The following is a 21,032-nucleotide window of genomic DNA, read 5'->3' as shown; positions in this document are numbered from 1 at the left end:
TTTAAATTTTGTGGTTTCACGAACAAAACGTGGATAAGCAATTCACGTGTAGAAATATTCCACACTATACTCGAACCACAGGTTTTCCTTCAATGCACAGTGTAACTTGTTGATCTGTAAAACATTTTGATGGTAAGAATGCATCCTAAATGGAAAATTTATCTATTTTCAAAAATCGATTCAGTCCATAAAATGTTTTATGTCAACAAGTTACATTGTGCATTGAAGGATTTTGTTAGGTTCTTTTCAAATATCTTTAAACTGAAAATACAAAAATATTTTTAAAGATTTTACCCAACTGGTGAATACTTCTATAGAGCTCTATGGTATTTTCTCAAATTCGTCCCCAGGACAATTTTCCTAGAAGAGACTCTAGGAAGTAGGTTGACATCTTCTGACAATACACTTGACATGGCAACTGTCATTCTCATAACACGAATTGTGAAAAAATTGACCAACCGCATGTAAAATGATCTAGCGCGAGAATTTATATGCGCTAATAACTAGCTTTTTCAGTTAATACACCAAACCCTCTGGACGAAAATAAATATGAAGGTAGACCGCTTACTAAGATACAATTAAAAGCAATGTTATAAAACCTCAAACTTGTTACACTCACAAAAACACTACAAAATAGTCACTAATATGATAGGTTAATAATAATACAAAATGATTGGTTAACAATAATGCGTAGGTGCTTAGCAACAAAACTAAACAGTCAAAAGTTTTTTTCGGGTCCTGTCATTAGTTTCTTTATGTTGCGTTGATTTCTGGACACCTCTCAACGTTGTACATTGTCGTGGCTGACTTGTCTAAAGCAACAAAAAAAAATCGTACATACGTGGAATGGCCATTCACTGTCAGCTCTTAAAATTCATCGTTAACAAGTCCACCCTCACAAATAGATAGATTTCATGCAAACACATTTAGATTCGTGCGAAAGTATTTTATGATATTATTCGAATTACGCTTCGTTAACACAGGATAAAACTTGAACGATTTTATTTTTTGTGAAGAAAAATTAAAAACTGTATGCAAAAATTAAATGCGTTAAAATAAGTCGTGCAAAAATTAAACTGAATAACTATTTCGACAAAAAAAAATAGTTCCTAGTGTATTCGAAATATTTCCACCTGAATCGCTTTTGTTCTTAGTTCCGTAAGAACCAAAGCGATTCACAAAATGCAAGCACTCACCAGTGTCATAGTAATCATACAACTTTACGGCAGCCGGTTTTCGTCCTTCAACTTCTGCTACTTGTTCAACTTTGAATGTTACACATGTAGATGATTGGTCCAACTGAAAGAAAATATGCCGGAAATTAAATTTCAAAAACTTCCATGCATATTTACTTGAATTGTTACGTTTGGGAACGCATAAATTAATTTGACTGCAGTAAATGGCGCGTTGACGAACAGATATCGTGTGGTAACGGGAAAATATCGTGTGATGACGAGCAACTATCGTGTAGTAACGAGTAAATATCGTGCACCCACGAGAAAATTCGGTGCGATAGTAACAAATTTTTTGTTCAAATTTAGTTTTTATTGCAAGGACAAATATTGCAGAGAATGAATTAAACTTATTAGGCAGCCTTCTTTAACAAAAAACGAAGCTTGGTAGGTCGCAATGAAATCCTGAATACCAGCATTTTATATTCCAACTTTGTGAATGTGACAGTCTTTCCCTGCAACTATAACTACCTTAAGGAAAGAAACGTTTGCGCAAGAAACATTGCGCAATTAAAGATTGCAAATTCATGGTAAAAAAAATCGTAAATTGCGGAACTAAAGATTGTGAATTGGTGATACAATTATGAAATTGCGAAATTAAAGATTGCGAATATGATATTGTGTTAAGAAATTGCGGTATTTATAATCGCAAATTGAAGCAATGATCCATAAATTTTTCTACGAAATCGCTTTATAATTTTTTTTCATCTTGGTCATTAGGATGTAGTCCTTTAAAAATTTCTTCTGATACAAATAATTTAAGGGATTCCCCTGTAAACTTTCATATACAACGACAGAAGTAATTCGACTTTTTCTTAGAACTCGACAAAATTAGATGCGAATTTATTTTTTTTTTGAATTGTGGAAGAAAAGATTGCGAATTGCGTAATTTTTTTAGGAATTGCGGAGGAAAAGATTGTGAATTTTAGGTAAATTCGTAATCTTTAATTCCGCAATATTTTCGTCCCCAATATTTTCTGGCGCAATAATTTCTTCCCTTAGGTATACCATCGCTCTCCCAGTACTCAAGTATGCTACGTCTTACGTCACAGTGGTATGAAAAGCGTTCCCTGACATCTCACTAAAACTCCACGCCACACCCCGGACTATCTTTTCTTTCACGCCGATTTTCACGATTTTACCTATTTTAAAATAGGCTGCAAATTCAGTTTTTATGTAAACATCTTAAAATGCACCTCCTACGAAAAAAAACATTTTCTTCAAAGGTTTTATTGGTTTCCGTGATATAGGACTTAACACGTACCAGTTATGCAAAATTATGACATCAGCTTGTTGCTGAGAAGCAATTGCTGGTATTAGCTTAATATTAATATTTATGTAAATCACCACATACTATACCTTCATAAGTCAGACATAGCAAACCATTTATCTCATACATACTATATCATGCATAATTAACATAATTAGCAAAACTACAAAGGTAAAATATTTTAGCAGCAAATTCGTAAACACCTTTTAACCTATTTTATATGAAACCCACCCATATCACCAATATGAAAGAAACCTACTTTTTCTTCGAAGCGGATTTTACAAAAACATTAACCTTTTAAAGCTACTTACGTCATCAAAGTAAAAAGACAAAACACCATCATTGAATTCATAATATGAAAATGGTGCACTGGTTGACTGCATGATCATATCCAACTCGCTTACGATTGGCTCAAATCCCGACACCATGTTTACATCAATGAGTGCCATATTGGATTTTCCAGATTTCATGTAGCTAGGGATTGTTACAACAAATTCAGAAAAAGCGGCTTCAGAAAAAGAGACAGCGATCATAGAAAAAAACAAACAAATAAAAACCATACCTTCCACAAATTTTAATCTTGTGTTCACAATTTATTGTTTTTAATTTATCAACTGTAACATTTAAATAAAACGAAGGCTTCTCCTTCGGTAGAGGTATATTGTATTTTACATTTGCCTGAAAAGCAACACACGAATTGCATAAATTTAGGCTGACAGACAGTTAGATGAACAGGCGGAGAAACAGGCAGGCAGGCAGATAAAGCAACAAGAAACAAACCTGCACTAGAGTACATCCATCACCAGTTGCTTGTAAACTAACGTTACTTGGTATATTTGGAAGTTTAGCTCTTTGTAGAAGCAACTTATTATCATTGCGAACTCTAAACTCTTTCGTGAAACCAGTTTGAGTTGTTGCCATAATGGTAAGGTTGAAGATGTTTGCGAAAGCACCAGCTGAATATCGTGATAGAGCTTGAAGTCCAACGCAGGTGTCCTATAAGTAATATTGATTGTAAAATTTATTTTTCAGTAGAGGCTGCAGAATACTGTGATGAAGTCTCGCACATGTCCTACAGAACAAAATCTTAGTAAGTACGTATAGTTTTGACAACGCAACAACTCCTTAAAAAAGAAAAAAGTAATTCTTTTAAAAAAAAAAACGCCTCCAAAAAGTTAAAAGTAATTTTTTGAAAAAACAAAAACAAAAGAATGCGAAAAGCACTTTAAAAAATAGGGTGTCAACAAGGTATAACATGCAATGAGCCAAAAATGAGGAAACATTACTTCATAGAGTTATGAACCCAACTAGTTTTGAGTCTAATATAAGTATTATCTTTGCATGTATGTTAGCTAAGAAGCAATTCTAGTACAGTACTTTGTGGTTAATAAATGTTGCCCTAAATATCTTCAACCAGAGGAATAATAATTTAAAATGTCACCTAATAATACCATTGTAAAAAGTACAAGCTAACCTGCGTGGATGCAAATCCACCAAATGAATTCCTCTGCTTCACCAACCATTTTACAATTTTCAAATGTTCGATTCTTGACTTGAACGGCGATCGACCACCAATGTAAGCCATCAAAGAATACGCTGTCATCTCGATGTCTTTGGAAGGGGCTTGATAGCAGAAGCTCAAACGGTGATCTTTTACGGATGTCGCTTCCCAATGTAACATGCCATCTGAAAATAAGGGAAATAAAGATTAGAGATTAAGAAATGGGCTAGAGTACCACAAATAGGCGATATAAATATACAAATTAAACAAGGACTTGAGCAAGGATTTAATAGAAATTGATGGGATAAATTCATTTATTAACACAACTTACAAGATAACTAGGCAGGTTCATGTTTTTTTATAAGAATGACATTTATAAGCATCCGCATCATCATTTTTCAAGTATATGCTAAGCATTATGTGAAGCCTAAGAAAATGTTCTGAAGTTTTTTAATTTTTTTTGCTTTGTGAGCAGTTTTTCTATTTTTCTGTGTGTCTAAATTATCCAATATGTAGTGAGATTTAAGTTGTAAATATAGATGTTTAAAATTGCAATATTTGTTTTTAAATAAGCACATTTTGAGCTTGATCATGTCTTTTGTAAGAATATTCCAATAAATTTTTTTGCCATAAAGGCATAATCTAAGCATATTTTGAGCCTGAAAAAGTACTTTACATAAGCATCTTGAAATTTTCTTACAAAAAAACATGTAATTTGAATCAATAGATACGGCGCAATGTGCTTACCAGCTTGACTTGACATACTGTCCAACTTGTTCAACATATCAAACCTTTTAGTGTTACCAGCCAGTGACAATGTATATGAAAGCAATGCTGTAGTGTATGGATCAGATATCTTGTCCAATCCATTCGTTATGCACGCTAGTGCGCTTTGTATTTTGAAATCCTGACAAAAAGTATAAATAAATATATAAATCAGATAATAGATTTTCTAAGGTTACATAACGCTCCGCACACAATAACAACATCATCGAACAGTTTAATCATACTGATTGGGTACTCTGAACCTAAGATACGAAATGACTTGAGTCTTCTAATAACCTGTTCAACGAGGATTCTTAAATTTGCAATCCGTTTTGTTTTTCGTATTTCCGCAGGAGTCATTTGGGCACTTCCTCTTTTACCAGGAGGTACTGCAATTGAGATAAAACGACTTTCACATTCCTTTGTTAAATTAAACCCCTTGTCATACATAATTTGAGAATAGCTAGGAACAAGATCAAGATAACCACATTTGTTTGTAACCTCTTTATCTGATATTGCTCCCCCATAAGCCTTTGATAAAAAAATGATAGATGAGTTTGGTGCAATACAAACTAAGATTTTTAAAGTATTATGATGTTTATATTGACTCCAAGTACTCCGTTGTAAGTCCAAGTTCTTAGGTGTTTCAATAAAAACTTCAGTAGCATCTAAAATAGAATGAATGTCAGGCATTGATTTGAATCTTTCTGGTAAAGTTGCTGTGATATTGCCTTTTTCCGGAACCTCAACCATATTGGATAAAACAGACGAAGAAGCTTTAAGCCAAGATGCTATAATACCACTGACTAAACCTTCTGAAATACTAAAACGGTCTGCCAAATCTTCATTTAGTAAACCAAGTCTCAGTTTCATTAAAAATAAAAGAAATTCATCTTTGCTGCATAACTTTCGAGCAGGGCCAAATCTCTTGGGTATTTTTTTAAAATTACGAAATATGCCAGTTGAAGTTTTTTTAACACCTCTCCATCTTCTGCGAACCAAAGGTGTTATTATGTCATGTAGGTGCTCAAATAATTTGAGAGTTATAATACCAGTGTAAAAGTCACATTTTTTATCTGATTTTAATAGACTTTTATATAAAGGTAACTTGCATGAACAATTGTTAACAGATTTATGTAACATATTAAGGGTGGCAGATTGTTTATTGAATTGATTTTTAAATAAATTTTTTGTTGTGGTAAGTGACTTGATTTTTTTCTTTAAAAGTTTGTTTTTGGCCTTTAGTTTCAAGATATTTTCAGAGAGTGAATTTAAAAGTAATTCTCTTTCCTTAGTTGAATCCGAAACTATAAAATCTGCATTATCTTGATGTGAAACAAGGTTAGGTGAAATCATCTCTTGTGGGGGTGAAAACATAGATGATACTGTACTATTAGGTGACAATAACTCTGGTAATGGTGAAGAAATACAAGATTCAATGCTAGTACCAGGACTTTGAATATCAATATTAATGTCACTGTTTGATGCTACGCTACTAATACAAGGACTTTCAATATTGGGATCCACTTTCTCCGTTTTAGATGTTTGTTTTTTTGATGACGATGTTGAGTATGACAACTTTCGTCGACGTGTTGCAGAGGGTACAAACTTCTCAGTCCTTGAAGCTGATTCATAACCAAGACATAGAGTTGGATAAGGATGCTCGTATGATAGTTCCCCTCCAACAAAATGTTTGGAACAAACCCGTTGTTTGGGTCTAGCTGTCATCAATTTTGCTGGATTTTTTGGGCTGGCACGATTAATAAGTTGCCTCCATTTATTATGAGCATCAGCTCTCTTGGTTTTAGAAGGAAAGGTGAACAAGCTAAAAATAAAAACAAAAAAATAGTATATATATATAGCTCTAGCTATATATATAAATATATAAATATATATAGCTATATACTTAGCTAGCTAGCCCTTTAGCAAGACCTAAAAGCTACCCTTTATTGCCTTTGGTATTTGCTAGTTACTGCTAGTTTCTGGCTATAAACACTTAATCTTGTGTAAAATATTTTCTCACCTGTAAGGTTCTTTACATGAGCATGCATCAGAACGTCTGATAACATTGTGAACATCACAGATGTTATCTCTCCAAACTTCAAGGTTGTACTCGCTGTTGGCACAATTCAAAACCGCACACGTCACTGATCGTTTTCTTTTTTTACTTGGTGGATCCATTATAACCAAATTTTCTTGAAAAATCTAAGTATAAGTTCTGAAATAAAACGTTCTTTGCCTTTGACTTCCCTGAGCGAAAGATACTTTACTGCCTTTTCTGCGCGCGCATATGTATTACGTAATGTTGTGATATGCGCGCGCAGTAATTTTTTGAAACTGTGAGCCGGTGTCTATGTAGCCCAACTAACGGATCTGAGAATATTTCAAATGTGTACTTGAGTTTAGAACATAAATAAAATAGCAAACTAGGGTGAAAAATCTTGTATTGTAAACAAGCCAACGTGAAGCTGTGAACGTATGTGCTGTGCATTTTTATGTAAAATCTAAACAAAATAATGTGGTCGCACGTAGAAAGTTAAGTGTTATACAAAGTCGGATAAAACTGTTTGTCCCTACACCGAGTGCTTTCACCCTACGTAGCGCAAGTATGAAAAAAAAAGCAAAAAGTCGAGCATTGAAAAAGGAGTATTTGTGGGAGCACGATATCAAATTCGCCGTCCTTTTTAACAGCTAACACAATGAATGAACATTGCAACGTCAAATTTTCAGAAGAATTCAGGTTATGTGACGGAGTGATCAATAAAACAGTCTAAAAACAGACAAACTTGGTCTAAAATCTTCAGTAGGATGAGTTAAAAAATGTTTTACTTTGAAGAAATTTGCCCTACTTGGGGTAAGATAACAAAATATCTGTTATTCGGCAGCGTGAAATAAACAGTAACATTTCGTGCAATGCCTACAGGAAACGGACATGTGCGAATCATAACAAAACAGATTCAGCGGCCTACTGAGAAAGCGAAAGGGAAGCAGGTGTGTTATTTAGATTATATATCTGGTAGAGAAATGAATTTAGGTGAATAAAGTTTTTAAGCCGTTTACACGCTTCCAGCTAAACTTTCCCTTAAATATGTTTTGTCTTCAGCCTGAACATATTTTTTGTAAGAATATACTTAGCGTCAGTTAAGAATATCTTAAGATTATGTCCAACCTCGATTGTTTGTTAAAATATAAAAAGAATTTGCCATTAACTATGGGCTATTTATAGCATGCTTTATTTTATTAAGGCATTATATATTTTCAGGACATGGACATGCTAAGAATATATTCAGAATAATGAGTATAGTATTTGTCCAGAAAGTTAAGAACTTTTTTTGTAAGAATATAGCTAGCTATACAGTTCAGGACTGGAGTCCAAAAGGGAAACCACTACCCATAGACCATTTCGGAGATTATGTGCCATTATGGATTTTCGAAGCCTGGTGGTGCAAGTTGAACTTTGAACCCTATATGTTGTAGTAGAAAACTCTCTTAAAACAAACAAAAAGAAACGAGTTTTGTATACACTATTAGCGTGTTTAGGTCTTCGTAATGTTTTTATCTAAGTAACATTGATAACACCAGACAACATCCATTTAGGCGTATTGCTTTGATCTATTAATAAATTATAAATAGCAATTAAATACACGTGTAGGACGTAGGTAATACTGAGTGTGTTTTATTATTATTTTTGACTCCTATTTAATACATTTAAAATTTAACTCTGAGTGGATATTTAATCAACTTTAAACATATTTTTACGATCGAATTATGCCTCTTACAATGTATGAAGATTTTTTAGAACTTAGTGTGAGGCAGCTGACTGACTTCTTGTCCGTTCGTGGACTGAGTAATAGTTGAGTTAATCGCCAGAGCTTTTTCTGCAATGGAACTTATTATGCCAATAACTCAAACGAGCTTCACAGGATAATTTATTTATTTATCAAAAATATTTACACTTTAGTAATAAATTACTGCTATAATTGCGTGTCCTGATAAAGAAACCAATAAAAAACATATGTATATATATATAACAAAACATCATGTGAAATATACATTGCAACAGAAACAAATAACATAGAAAAACAAAAAATTGAATACCACTGTAGTCTAGTAAACTAATTTCTACATTTTTCCCTTTTTGATTTTTTTCAATAAGGGAGGCGTACAAAAAATTATATGGCAATAGCGAAAGCAGAAAAGAAAGACAGGTATTCTTTCTAATACAACTCTTGAAAGACTCAAAGATAGGAGTGTTTAAGACGAATCAAGGGACAAACATACAGATTAGTGTAATTATCACAGAAAAACAAAATTATAAAAATAATAAAAATTATTTGCAATTAAAATGACTAATGACTCTATTCCTAAAATTTGCGACTGACTCTCTTCACCGTATCTCTATGGGCAGTTTATTGAATTTTTTTACACTATCATAGAGAAGAAGCCAGATTATTTTGCGAGCTTAAGTTTCACTTTAGGAATAGATAACATTGTAGAGTTTTGACAAATATTTTGACAATGGATTATAACTCTCTAGATCTTCACAAATACTACAACTTAAACATTTCTTTACAAATTCAAAAACAAAGTTCAAGTCCAAATCCAGTAAGGTATTTCCGATATCCAAAATTTCTCTCTAAAGTAAAGTATAAACCAAGTTAAAAATCCAATGCCAATATCTTTATATATTGCACAAAGCAGCTTCACAATTTTAACACAATTTCTAAATATACAATGAAATCACCTTTAACCAAGCATCAATTATATACTAATTATATAGCTAGTTTAAAGGTTTTTAGGATATATTAAGTTGCCTTTATTGTACAAAAAGAAATTAAAAGTACAGATAAGTGCCTAATAAAAGTATTTTTCAAAATATACATCATAAAATAATATCAAGAAGATAAAAACAGATAACAAAAAGCAAAACTGTTCCAGTTCCGTTAGGCAAAAGACTGAATAAAACGTGAAGTCCAAAGTTCAACTTGCACCACTAAGTTCCGCAGATTCATAATGGCGCATAATCTCGGAAATGGTCTATTTAGGAAACGGTTTCCCATTTGGGAAACCTTTACCCCAAACAGGCCAGAAATACGGCAATGGTTTCCCATTATGGAAACCACCAAAATAAAAAGGAATCTGCGCATGAGCTGATTAACAAGCGCACTACAAATTTTTAACCAATAGAAAGGGAATATTTTCCCGCGAATTTTCACCGAAAGAAAAAAAATTATTGTAGCCTCTTTCTGCAATTCCGTAAAATGGTTCTGAGAATGGGTAACGGTTTCCCAAAAGAGAAACCCAAGTTAAAATCAAAAAAAATAGTTTAGGAAAGAGTTTTCTATATATATGGGAAACCATTTCCCGGTATGACATGGGAATTTCCCTATAAAACATGGGAAATTGTTTCCCTTTTAGTGTCATCTCCCGAACTGATATATCAGGGTCAGAAGTTCATCTGTTTCGCTATGATCGTTTGAAACATTATTCGATTTTTAAATTCGAAAACGTTGCATTGTTATCTTGCACGGAACGTTTGTGCACTGGAAGGGTTGCTGAATACAATAGACTAAATAGCTGATTTGCTATGATGCATTACAAACTGTGCATTGTGGATATTTAGCAATAAACTTTTTTGTGGGACTTAACGATTTCTAATGTCTGGTATACTAGTTCCCCTGGTATATACTTCTGACATTGCAAAGCAAGTTTAGCAGATTTAGCTTTTTACATAACCGTTGTTAGACACCTTCGATTCTGTTAGACCCTTTGCATTTTTATATATCTTATTTATTGTTGGACCTGCTTATATTTTTGAAAGGTTTTGTTTTAGCGGTTATAAATATAATGCAGATTGTGAGCAATATTTGGCCGTTTCTATCAGAGCTAAATTTTCCTTAAATATTGAGTTTGTTGTTGTGTCTTGAACCAGAAAATAATTTCTTTAAGAAGCACTTTTTTAGTAAGAAAATACTCTGAACAATAGGTCAGAAGGTAAGAATATCCTAAGAATATATCTAGACTTGATTGAGTGTTCTCTGGATAAAAGTCCAATCAGTTTTTTACTTCGATAACTAAACTTTGCTTCATCCCAAAGAAAACAAATTGATAATGTATAGCTAGCTACAATTGTCTGATACATTTCCAATCAGTTCTCTTTTTGACGTTATATCATCTACGTTTTTCTTCTTTGTATTAAATATTTCTAACAACAACATAAATTTTTTATACTCGCTCGACAACAAGAGCCGCTCTACAACAACAGTTTTGTTTTTTACGCTTTAGATTCGAATTACCATTCGAATTCGATAATTTTTTTTAAAAAAGAAAGCAACCTCGTTCCCAGAACACAAAAATAATAAAAGAAACAAATCAGCTTTAATTTAACAACATGATGAGTAAACATTGTTTGAAATAACTTTTTTCAGGATTACTTTGAAAAAGAGACAACCTTCCTTGCTTTGGTTTTCTTTTTTCAGTTGATAAACTTTATTTCCGTGAGATACGGCCCATGGTAAACCGGGGGGTAAAATTAAATCTATCTATAACGACCAACGGGGCTTTTAAAACATTATTATTATTTTTTTATTGCTGCAAATGCTTATATTTTTGGACGTTTTGTTTCACTGGTTATGAATATAGAATAATGCAAATTGTGACTTTAAAAAATTCAAATTACTGTATTCTATGTTTTTATTTGGCAGTTTCTTTCAGAGCTAAACTAAACCATGGCAAACAAGTATCCGACACCATCAAAAACCATGAATCAGATCGCATCCAACGGTTTTTGGTTATTGAAACAACTAAAAATGTTGGTGCTATAGGTATAGTTTAGCATTTTTGTAGCTATAGCTGGGTTTTATAAGAATATATTTTACTTTCTAACTTAGCAGTAGCTCTAGCTAAGCTCTTTTCTTTGGATCTTATAGATAGATTGATAGATAGATATGCATATTTTACATGGCTAGCCTCACAAAGTATCCAGGGATATACCCTGTCTATTATTTCCAGGAGGGACCATGGTCTAGATGGAGAGTCCTAGAGTATTTAATGCTCTTTTTGAGCTACGCAGACCCGAGAGCTAACCACTAATCTATGGCGCCACTTAAACTTATCAGTAAAAAGATACTACTAACCACAGTAAAAAACATTTTAACTATAATATAACTTTTTTTACTTAAAATCTTGTTGATTTTCTTCAATGCTTGAAATTTAGAATACCAAAGCATTATTAGAACAGAATTTATTTTAATTTAAAGTTTAATTTAATTTAAATTTTTTAAGAGATTGACCGTGATATTTTTGCATGTTTCCTTAAATTTTGGTGCTAAATTCAAATATGTTGGCCAATTATGATGAAAATGATCAGAAAATATAAGGCCAGTTAACCAAAATCCGAGAATACATTCAGCTAATTTGTTGAAAGAGAAAACTTTGAGGCAAGAGCACTGGGTATATGTGCCAATCGACCCATCCATGTGATGTTGTAAATCATCTAGCATTGTTGATCGTTGTTGTCATAGAAGTAGGTGTTTATCTTATGTCTAATGATGGCCCAATTTTCGGGTTGCTACGTAGGTAATGGTTGATTGCGGGAGTAATCGGTACGTTAACAGTTGTAGACATCCATGACAATGGATGAAGTGATTGATGTACATAATAACAAAACGAAATATTGAAAAGTGGTGGGTGGGTGGGCAAACCAAACTATCAACAATGATTAATTAGGTGAGACTAGTGGACTTCAGCTAGTACATTCTAGTACAGATATTGGCAAAATAGTTGTGTACTTTTCGAAAGTAGAAGCCCTAATGTGCTCTACAGTGGCTGCAATGCCACTTATGAAAAATCAAGTGCCACCTTATTAGGTCCAGATGTTATCTATAGTCAAATTTTCCTTCCTATAAAAACCACAAAATGAAAAATCAGAGTATTTTTCAAAAAAAATTTGAATTATAACTCGGAGGTAGTTTACACAAATGTACTAGCTGTATATGCAAGTAATTATTCATTTTTTGTGTCTTCGCTGTTTAGATCTACACGAGAAAGCCCATAAAATTTATTGGGATGTTACTGGTGTGCCATATATGGTATTAGGAAGAAGGTATTTGGATTGCCACTATGGAAAAGATCGACAGAAATTAAAAAAAGAAAAGTTAAAGAAGGTCAGTAGCTATGCAATAATTGTAAAATCCTAAAAGGGAATTGATCAAATTTCTTCCATTAAAATGTTTTGATCAGCAAAACAAAATTATTTCTAACCAATTTCTGCACCAATCACCACTTATATTTTTTTGTGACACTGGTTCCAACCCAGAAACGGCATAAGAGTATTTAATTGCATTCCATCAACCATATGCTTTTTAAAAGGATACATTTTTTTATAACCAATCGAAATTCCATAATGACACTTAAGGATGATTATGAAAAGTAATTTTTCAGGCTCAAAATATGCTTAGGTTATTCTTAATGGCAAAAATTTTATTGAAGTATACTATGAAAAACTCAGGCTCAAAAATAGTTATTTGAAAAAATTTGGATTTGAATTTTGAACATAACTAATTACAAATTAAATCTCACCTAAAAACTACATTATTTGCGACGTTTTGGGTGTTTCACAAACCCATTTTCAAGCAATCAAAAACGTACAAAGTTCTCCTAAATATATACAAATTTAACAGTAACCATAGTTACAGATTAAATACTAATTGTATAAAATACAATGGAGCAGATCTAATGCTGTTATTCAAATGGGGACTATCCCGCATTAAGAACAAACTCTCTTTAATCTCTAGCAAATACCGGTTGTTACCCCTAGAGAGTATACTAAAATCGTCAAGAGATGATGTGATGTGACAGGCTTTAAGATGATCTGTAATTGCCGTGCAATTAGATGAAGTTGATTTCTTACCTGTTAAGGGAGACACTCCGAGGCGCTCGCTTGCCCGAACCTTTAGGTGACGCGAACGTCTCACCTATATAAGTGGCGTTGCAGCCACTACACTTATATTTGTAAATGATGCCTGACTTTAATTCTTTGGGTAACAGATCTTTAAATCTGATGAAGTTAGATAAGCGAGTGTGAGTTCTGAAAACAGCAAAAAGTTTACAACAATGCAAAGTAGATTTAAAAAGTTTTTCTAACTTCGTTCTCGTTTGTAAAGATGTTATACCTAAAAAAGGGAGAACAATCAAAATGTTTTTCTTCTCAGCTGTGTGGTGTTTTAAATGGAATACTTTACTTGATGGTTAGAAAAGAATGCCGTTTTGAGGCAATTCTTGAAGGAAGTCCCCGAACCCCATTTATGACACTTTGCTGATCAAACACACCATCAGAAAATTCCTTCTGATGAAATATTACGATTCCTATGTTAGAATTAGATTCATTCAGAATTGAAAGATTGATTTGCCTTGGTATAGTCGCTTCACTAATCTCCCGGAAGAAAACGATACGGTTTAGAGTAATATTTAAAAAAACTATGTTTTTTAGATTTGTTCACCTAATAGTATGTTTCTCAAGTTAAAAGCAGTTAATTTTACTCGAGTTGAAAAAGTGAAAGTTGCTTTAAGAGTTGTGGCTACTTTTCCTGCGACTTCTTGTAAAGTTTAAAGAACATTTCCAGTCATGTAGAGATCAAAAACAGTCGTTTGTAGTACTATGGATTCAGGAAAACCAAATGGTTCAGCTTAAAAAGTATGTGCATCAAACCTTTACATCTAACATATCTGATGACATTGTAAAATTGCGATATATAATAGGTATAATGGGAAATGTAAAAGTGAATTGCGTTATTGTTTTCTTCGTCAAAAATTGCACCAGCTCCCCAATTTTAAAAAGTTTCCTCGAAACTCCTCAATGCTGGTCTGCAAGAAGATTTCTAAACAAATCTCACTTAAATCTTCTTCAGTTTTACAACCTGTAACAATTTTTTATTGTCGAAAGGCTTAGCACTGCTACATTTTACCTTTAAAATTTACTCAAATCTCTTCAATTTCTTTGGAAAATATGCAAATGTCCTCATATTTCCTTATTACTTTTATGAAACTATCACCATCTTCGCAAAAATGGTTCAGAATTTTCATCAAAAGTCCTTAACTCTCCTCAAATTTATTCTATAAAAAGAGTGGCAGCCGTGGCCAATTTCAGGTAGGTTGTACTTCTTTTATTTTACCGTTTTTTAGCTGTATCTACGTCATTCTTTAAATTATTATTGCAGTTAATCCAATGCTCCTGCATTTCCTGCAATAATAAAACTTAATAAAGATTTCAAAAACTGGAATAACTTGTTCTAAGCAACTGCTGCTATAAGCGCAATCTCTTTAACGGCGGAAGCTTCATTAAGGAGACACTTTTTTGGTTATGCGTGAATAATTGGGTTGATTTGACTTTTTTAAAACAGATATTAGAACACATTTATGGCCGATGTGTCGTCATTTTGCTCACAACGAATCAACAGGCAATACAATTGCAGCAAAAAATTTATAATTCATTACAAAATCAGTTATTTTTTACGTATTTCCTTTATAAATTTTGTTACATAAGAGAGGTCTTAGGAAGGAAGTTTAAATTTTGTGGTTTCACGAACAAAACGTGGATAAGCAATTCACGTGTAGAAATATTCCACACTATACTCGAACCACAGGTTTTCCTTCAATGCACAGTGTAACTTGTTGATCTGTAAAACATTTTGATGGTAAGAATGCATCCTAAATGGAAAATTTATCTATTTTCAAAAATCGATTCAGTCCATAAAATGTTTTATGTCAACAAGTTACATTGTGCATTGAAGGATTTTGTTAGGCTCTTTTCAAATATCTTTAAACTGAAAATACAAAAATATTTTTAAAGATTTTACCCAACTGGTGAATACTTCTATAGAGCTCTATGGTATTTTCTCAAATTCGTCCCCAGGACAATTTTCCTAGAAGAGACTCTAGGAAGTAGGTTGACATCTTCTGACAATACACTTGACATGGCAACTGTCATTCTCATAACACGAATTGTGAAAAAATTGACCAACCGCATGTAAAATGATCTAGCGCGAGAATTTATATGCGCTAATAACTAGCTTTTTCAGTTAATACACCAAACCCTCTGGACGAAAATAAATATGAAGGTAGACCGCTTACTAAGATACAATTAAAAGCAATGTTATAAAACCTCAAACTTGTTACACTCACAAAAACACTACAAAATAGTCACTAATATGATAGGTTAATAATAATACAAAATGATTGGTTAACAATAATGCGTAGGTGCTTAGCAACAAAACTAAACAGTCAAAAGTTTTTTTCGGGTCCTGTCATTAGTTTCTTTATGTTGCGTTGATTTCTGGACACCTCTCAACGTTGTACATTGTCGTGGCTGACTTGTCTAAAGCAACAAAAAAAAATCGTACATACGTGGAATGGCCATTCACTGTCAGCTCTTAAAATTCATCGTTAACAAGTCCACCCTCACAAATAGATAGATTTCATGCAAACACATTTAGATTCGTGCGAAAGTATTTTATGATATTATTCGAATTACGCTTCGTTAACACAGGATAAAACTTGAACGATTTTATTTTTTGTGAAGAAAAATTAAAAACTGTATGCAAAAATTAAATGCGTTAAAATAAGTCGTGCAAAAATTAAACTGAATAACTATTTCGACAAAAAAGAATAGTTCCTAGTGTATTCGAAATATTTCCACCTGAATCGCTTTTGTTCTTAGTTCCGTAAGAACCAAAGCGATTCACAAAATGCAAGCACTCACCAGTGTCATAGTAATCATACAACTTTACGGCAGCCGGTTTTCGTCCTTCAACTTCTGCTACTTGTTCAACTTTGAATGTTACACATGTAGATGATTGGTCCAACTGAAAGAAAATATGCCGGAAATTAAATTTCAAAAACTTCCATGCATATTTACTTGAATTGTTACGTTTGGGAACGCATAAATTAATTTGACTGCAGTAAATGGCGCGTTGACGAACAGATATCGTGTGGTAACGGGAAAATATCGTGTGATGACGAGCAACTATCGTGTAGTAACGAGTAAATATCGTGCACCCACGAGAAAATTCGGTGCGATAGTAACAAATTTTTTGTTCAAATTTAGTTTTTATTGCAAGGACAAATATTGCAGAGAATGAATTAAACTTATTAGGCAGCCTTCTTTAACAAAAAACGAAGCTTGGTAGGTCGCAATGAAATCCTGAATACCAGCATTTTATATTCCAACTTTGTGAATGTGACAGTCTTTCCCTGCAACTATAACTACCTTAAGGAAAGAAACGTTTGCGCAAGAAACATTGCGCAATTAAAGATTGCAAATTCATGGTAAAAAAAATCGTAAATTGCGGAACTAAAGATTGTGAATTGGTGATACAATTATGAAATTGCGAAATTAAAGATTGCGAATATGATATTGTGTTAAGAAATTGCGGTATTTATAATCGCAAATTGAAGCAATGATCCATAAATTTTTCTACGAAATCGCTTTATAATTTTTTTTCATCTTGGTCATTAGGATGTAGTCCTTTAAAAATTTCTTCTGATACAAATAATTTAAGGGATTCCCCTGTAAACTTTCATATACAACGACAGAAGTAATTCGACTTTTTCTTAGAACTCGACAAAATTAGATGCGAATTTATTTTTTTTTTGAATTGTGGAAGAAAAGATTGCGAATTGCGTAATTTTTTTAGGAATTGCGGAGGAAAAGATTGTGAATTTTAGGTAAATTCGTAATCTTTAATTCCGCAATATTTTCGTCCCCAATATTTTCTGGCGCAATAATTTCTTCCCTTAGGTATACCATCGCTCTCCCAGTACTCAAGTATGCTACGTCTTACGTCACAGTGGTATGAAAAGCGTTCCCTGACATCTCACTAAAACTCCACGCCACACCCCGGACTATCTTTTCTTTCACGCCGATTTTCACGATTTTACCTATTTTAAAATAGGCTGCAAATTCAGTTTTTATGTAAACATCTTAAAATGCACCTCCTACGAAAAAAAACATTTTCTTCAAAGGTTTTATTGGTTTCCGTGATATAGGACTTAACACGTACCAGTTATGCAAAATTATGACATCAGCTTGTTGCTGAGAAGCAATTGCTGGTATTAGCTTAATATTAATATTTATGTAAATCACCACATACTATACCTTCATAAGTCAGACATAGCAAACCATTTATCTCATACATACTATATCATGCATAATTAACATAATTAGCAAAACTACAAAGGTAAAATATTTTAGCAGCAAATTCGTAAACACCTTTTAACCTATTTTATATGAAACCCACCCATATCACCAATATGAAAGAAACCTACTTTTTCTTCGAAGCGGATTTTACAAAAACATTAACCTTTTAAAGCTACTTACGTCATCAAAGTAAAAAGACAAAACACCATCATTGAATTCATAATATGAAAATGGTGCACTGGTTGACTGCATGATCATATCCAACTCGCTTACGATTGGCTCAAATCCCGACACCATGTTTACATCAATGAGTGCCATATTGGATTTTCCAGATTTCATGTAGCTAGGGATTGTTACAACAAATTCAGAAAAAGCGGCTTCAGAAAAAGAGACAGCGATCATAGAAAAAAACAAACAAATAAAAACCATACCTTCCACAAATTTTAATCTTGTGTTCACAATTTATTGTTTTTAATTTATCAACTGTAACATTTAAATAAAACGAAGGCTTCTCCTTCGGTAGAGGTATATTGTATTTTACATTTGCCTGAAAAGCAACACACGAATTGCATAAATTTAGGCTGACAGACAGTTAGATGAACAGGCGGAGAAACAGGCAGGCAGGCAGATAAAGCAACAAGAAACAAACCTGCACTAGAGTACATCCATCACCAGTTGCTTGTAAACTAACGTTACTTGGTATATTTGGAAGTTTAGCTCTTTGTAGAAGCAACTTATTATCATTGCGAACTCTAAACTCTTTCGTGAAACCAGTTTGAGTTGTTGCCATAATGGTAAGGTTGAAGATGTTTGCGAAAGCACCAGCTGAATATCGTGATAGAGCTTGAAGTCCAACGCAGGTGTCCTATAAGTAATATTGATTGTAAAATTTATTTTTCAGTAGAGGCTGCAGAATACTGTGATGAAGTCTCGCACATGTCCTACAGAACAAAATCTTAGTAAGTACGTATAGTTTTGACAACGCAACAACTCCTTAAAAAAGAAAAAAGTAATTCTTTTAAAAAAAAAAACGCCTCCAAAAAGTTAAAAGTAATTTTTTGAAAAAACAAAAACAAAAGAATGCGAAAAGCACTTTAAAAAATAGGGTGTCAACAAGGTATAACATGCAATGAGCCAAAAATGAGGAAACATTACTTCATAGAGTTATGAACCCAACTAGTTTTGAGTCTAATATAAGTATTATCTTTGCATGTATGTTAGCTAAGAAGCAATTCTAGTACAGTACTTTGTGGTTAATAAATGTTGCCCTAAATATCTTCAACCAGAGGAATAATAATTTAAAATGTCACCTAATAATACCATTGTAAAAAGTACAAGCTAACCTGCGTGGATGCAAATCCACCAAATGAATTCCTCTGCTTCACCAACCATTTTACAATTTTCAAATGTTCGATTCTTGACTTGAACGGCGATCGACCACCAATGTAAGCCATCAAAGAATACGCTGTCATCTCGATGTCTTTGGAAGGGGCTTGATAGCAGAAGCTCAAACGGTGATCTTTTACGGATGTCGCTTCCCAATGTAACATGCCATCTGAAAATAAGGGAAATAAAGATTAGAGATTAAGAAATGGGCTAGAGTACCACAAATAGGCGATATAAATATACAAATTAAACAAGGACTTGAGCAAGGATTTAATAGAAATTGATGGGATAAATTCATTTATTAACACAACTTACAAGATAACTAGGCAGGTTCATGTTTTTTTATAAGAATGACATTTATAAGCATCCGCATCATCATTTTTCAAGTATATGCTAAGCATTATGTGAAGCCTAAGAAAATGTTCTGAAGTTTTTTAATTTTTTTTGCTTTGTGAGCAGTTTTTCTATTTTTCTGTGTGTCTAAATTATCCAATATGTAGTGAGATTTAAGTTGTAAATATAGATGTTTAAAATTGCAATATTTGTTTTTAAATAAGCACATTTTGAGCTTGATCATGTCTTTTGTAAGAATATTCCAATAAATTTTTTTGCCATAAAGGCATAATCTAAGCATATTTTGAGCCTGAAAAAGTACTTTACATAAGCATCTTGAAATTTTCTTACAAAAAAACATGTAATTTGAATCAATAGATACGGCGCAATGTGCTTACCAGCTTGACTTGACATACTGTCCAACTTGTTCAACATATCAAACCTTTTAGTGTTACCAGCCAGTGACAATGTATATGAAAGCAATGCTGTAGTGTATGGATCAGATATCTTGTCCAATCCATTCGTTATGCACGCTAGTGCGCTTTGTATTTTGAAATCCTGACAAAAAGTATAAAATATAAATCGGTATGAATATTTTGAGTTTCTTGAATGTATTCAAATTGAAAAGCAACATAACACTTAAGAAGATAGGCTAAAAGACTTCTGCTTCTTCTACTCAAATATAGATTTCTTTTTTTTCTTCCCAAGTCACCCTACAAAAGATTCAACAGTTCACAAGCAAATAATAAACTAACATCATGTGGAACTTCAGCTTCCAGAAGAGCATTGACCACAAAAGCTGTCATTGTTATGCCGCTGCTCACACCACCCTAAAATAGAGATAGACCCAAGAACTACAAATACTGTAATTATTGCTTTCTGTAGAACTATTTCCCTATGAAAGGTAAACAGGATAAGATGTTTTGTCATCTAAGTTTGGTAGGACTCCAGCCGAAACCCTCTAATTTTGAATCTTGCGTGAATTATTCAAACCAGTGAAATACCTTCATCTCTTTGTGATGGATCATTCCGCTTTCTTTAAAACAACCAGACGAATCTTGCAAGGAAAGTAACCAACGTTTGCTATCTTCAATATCTTTGTCGTCAATAAAAATATATCTTTTTGCTTGAGAAAACGATCTCAGAACAAATGCAGTCAGCCTGAAAATGTAAGCTGTGAAAGTAAATACATTCTGAATAGCAATAAACTTCAAAGTTAGACGATAAAAGTACTAACCAGGTGCTTCCTTCCTTATCGAATTCACCAAAAGCTGAATACGCTCCGTTTGAATGCTTGTAAGTCAGCTCTCGTTGATAACCTTTCATGAAAAAACAAAATAATTAGAACAA

The 21,032-nt window shown here is 33.0% G+C and overlaps 3 protein-coding genes across 9 annotated transcripts in view; 1 reads left to right on the top strand and 2 right to left on the bottom strand.

Annotated features, from left to right (window-relative positions):
- Positions 1 to 590: 590 nt before the first annotated feature.
- Positions 591 to 7,050, bottom strand: LOC130642865 (uncharacterized). The gene is made up of 9 exons (XM_057449553.1): positions 6,792 to 7,050; positions 5,066 to 6,593; positions 4,751 to 4,910; positions 3,977 to 4,188; positions 3,283 to 3,498; positions 3,065 to 3,180; positions 2,814 to 2,976; positions 1,197 to 1,299; positions 591 to 812 (listed from the first exon to the last, which is right to left on the bottom strand). Exons 1-9 carry the CDS (start codon positions 6,947 to 6,949, stop codon positions 754 to 756), a joined length of 2,715 nt encoding a protein of 904 aa, XP_057305536.1. The 5' UTR covers positions 6,950 to 7,050; the 3' UTR covers positions 591 to 753.
- A 302-nt stretch (positions 7,051 to 7,352) lies between these two features.
- Positions 7,353 to 21,032, top strand: part of LOC130643001 (uncharacterized) — a 16,184-nt gene continuing 2,504 nt past the window's right edge. Inside the window, exons 1-5 of one of the 7 annotated variants that reach the window (XR_008982580.1) lie at positions 7,358 to 7,759; positions 11,473 to 11,592; positions 12,803 to 12,933; positions 14,843 to 14,915; positions 18,544 to 18,662. Coding sequence is in view for 1 of the 7 variants with exons in the window: in XM_057449562.1 (XP_057305545.1) it covers positions 11,280 to 11,592; positions 12,803 to 12,933; positions 14,259 to 14,378 (564 nt within the window). In the remaining 6 variants the exon portion in view is untranslated. Of the gene's footprint in view, positions 7,760 to 9,763; positions 11,593 to 12,802; positions 12,934 to 14,258; positions 14,483 to 14,842; positions 14,916 to 18,543; positions 18,663 to 21,032 lie in introns of those variants that run through there. The other 6 variants (XR_008982575.1, XR_008982576.1, XR_008982578.1 and 3 more) reach the window with 6 other exon arrangements.
- The window catches only part of LOC130642823 (alpha-1-macroglobulin-like), a 23,482-nt gene continuing 18,370 nt past the window's right edge, over positions 15,921 to 21,032 (bottom strand). The window contains exons 21-30 of the mRNA XM_057449550.1: positions 20,920 to 21,001; positions 20,687 to 20,843; positions 20,438 to 20,512; positions 20,081 to 20,240; positions 19,307 to 19,518; positions 18,613 to 18,828; positions 18,395 to 18,510; positions 18,144 to 18,306; positions 16,527 to 16,629; positions 15,921 to 16,142 (exon numbers count right to left, since the gene is read on the bottom strand). Coding sequence (XP_057305533.1) covers positions 16,084 to 16,142; positions 16,527 to 16,629; positions 18,144 to 18,306; positions 18,395 to 18,510; positions 18,613 to 18,828; positions 19,307 to 19,518; positions 20,081 to 20,240; positions 20,438 to 20,512; positions 20,687 to 20,843; positions 20,920 to 21,001 — 1,343 coding nt within the window. The 3' untranslated portion in view covers positions 15,921 to 16,083. The remainder of the gene's footprint in view (positions 16,143 to 16,526; positions 16,630 to 18,143; positions 18,307 to 18,394; positions 18,511 to 18,612; positions 18,829 to 19,306; positions 19,519 to 20,080; positions 20,241 to 20,437; positions 20,513 to 20,686; positions 20,844 to 20,919; positions 21,002 to 21,032) is intronic.

Source organism: Hydractinia symbiolongicarpus, chromosome 1, assembly GCF_029227915.1.
Source record: "Hydractinia symbiolongicarpus strain clone_291-10 chromosome 1, HSymV2.1, whole genome shotgun sequence".
Classification (NCBI taxonomy): domain Eukaryota; kingdom Metazoa; phylum Cnidaria; class Hydrozoa; order Anthoathecata; family Hydractiniidae; genus Hydractinia; species Hydractinia symbiolongicarpus.
Note: the sequence above shows the minus strand (reverse complement) of the source record. Positions and strands in the feature narration are given on the sequence as shown.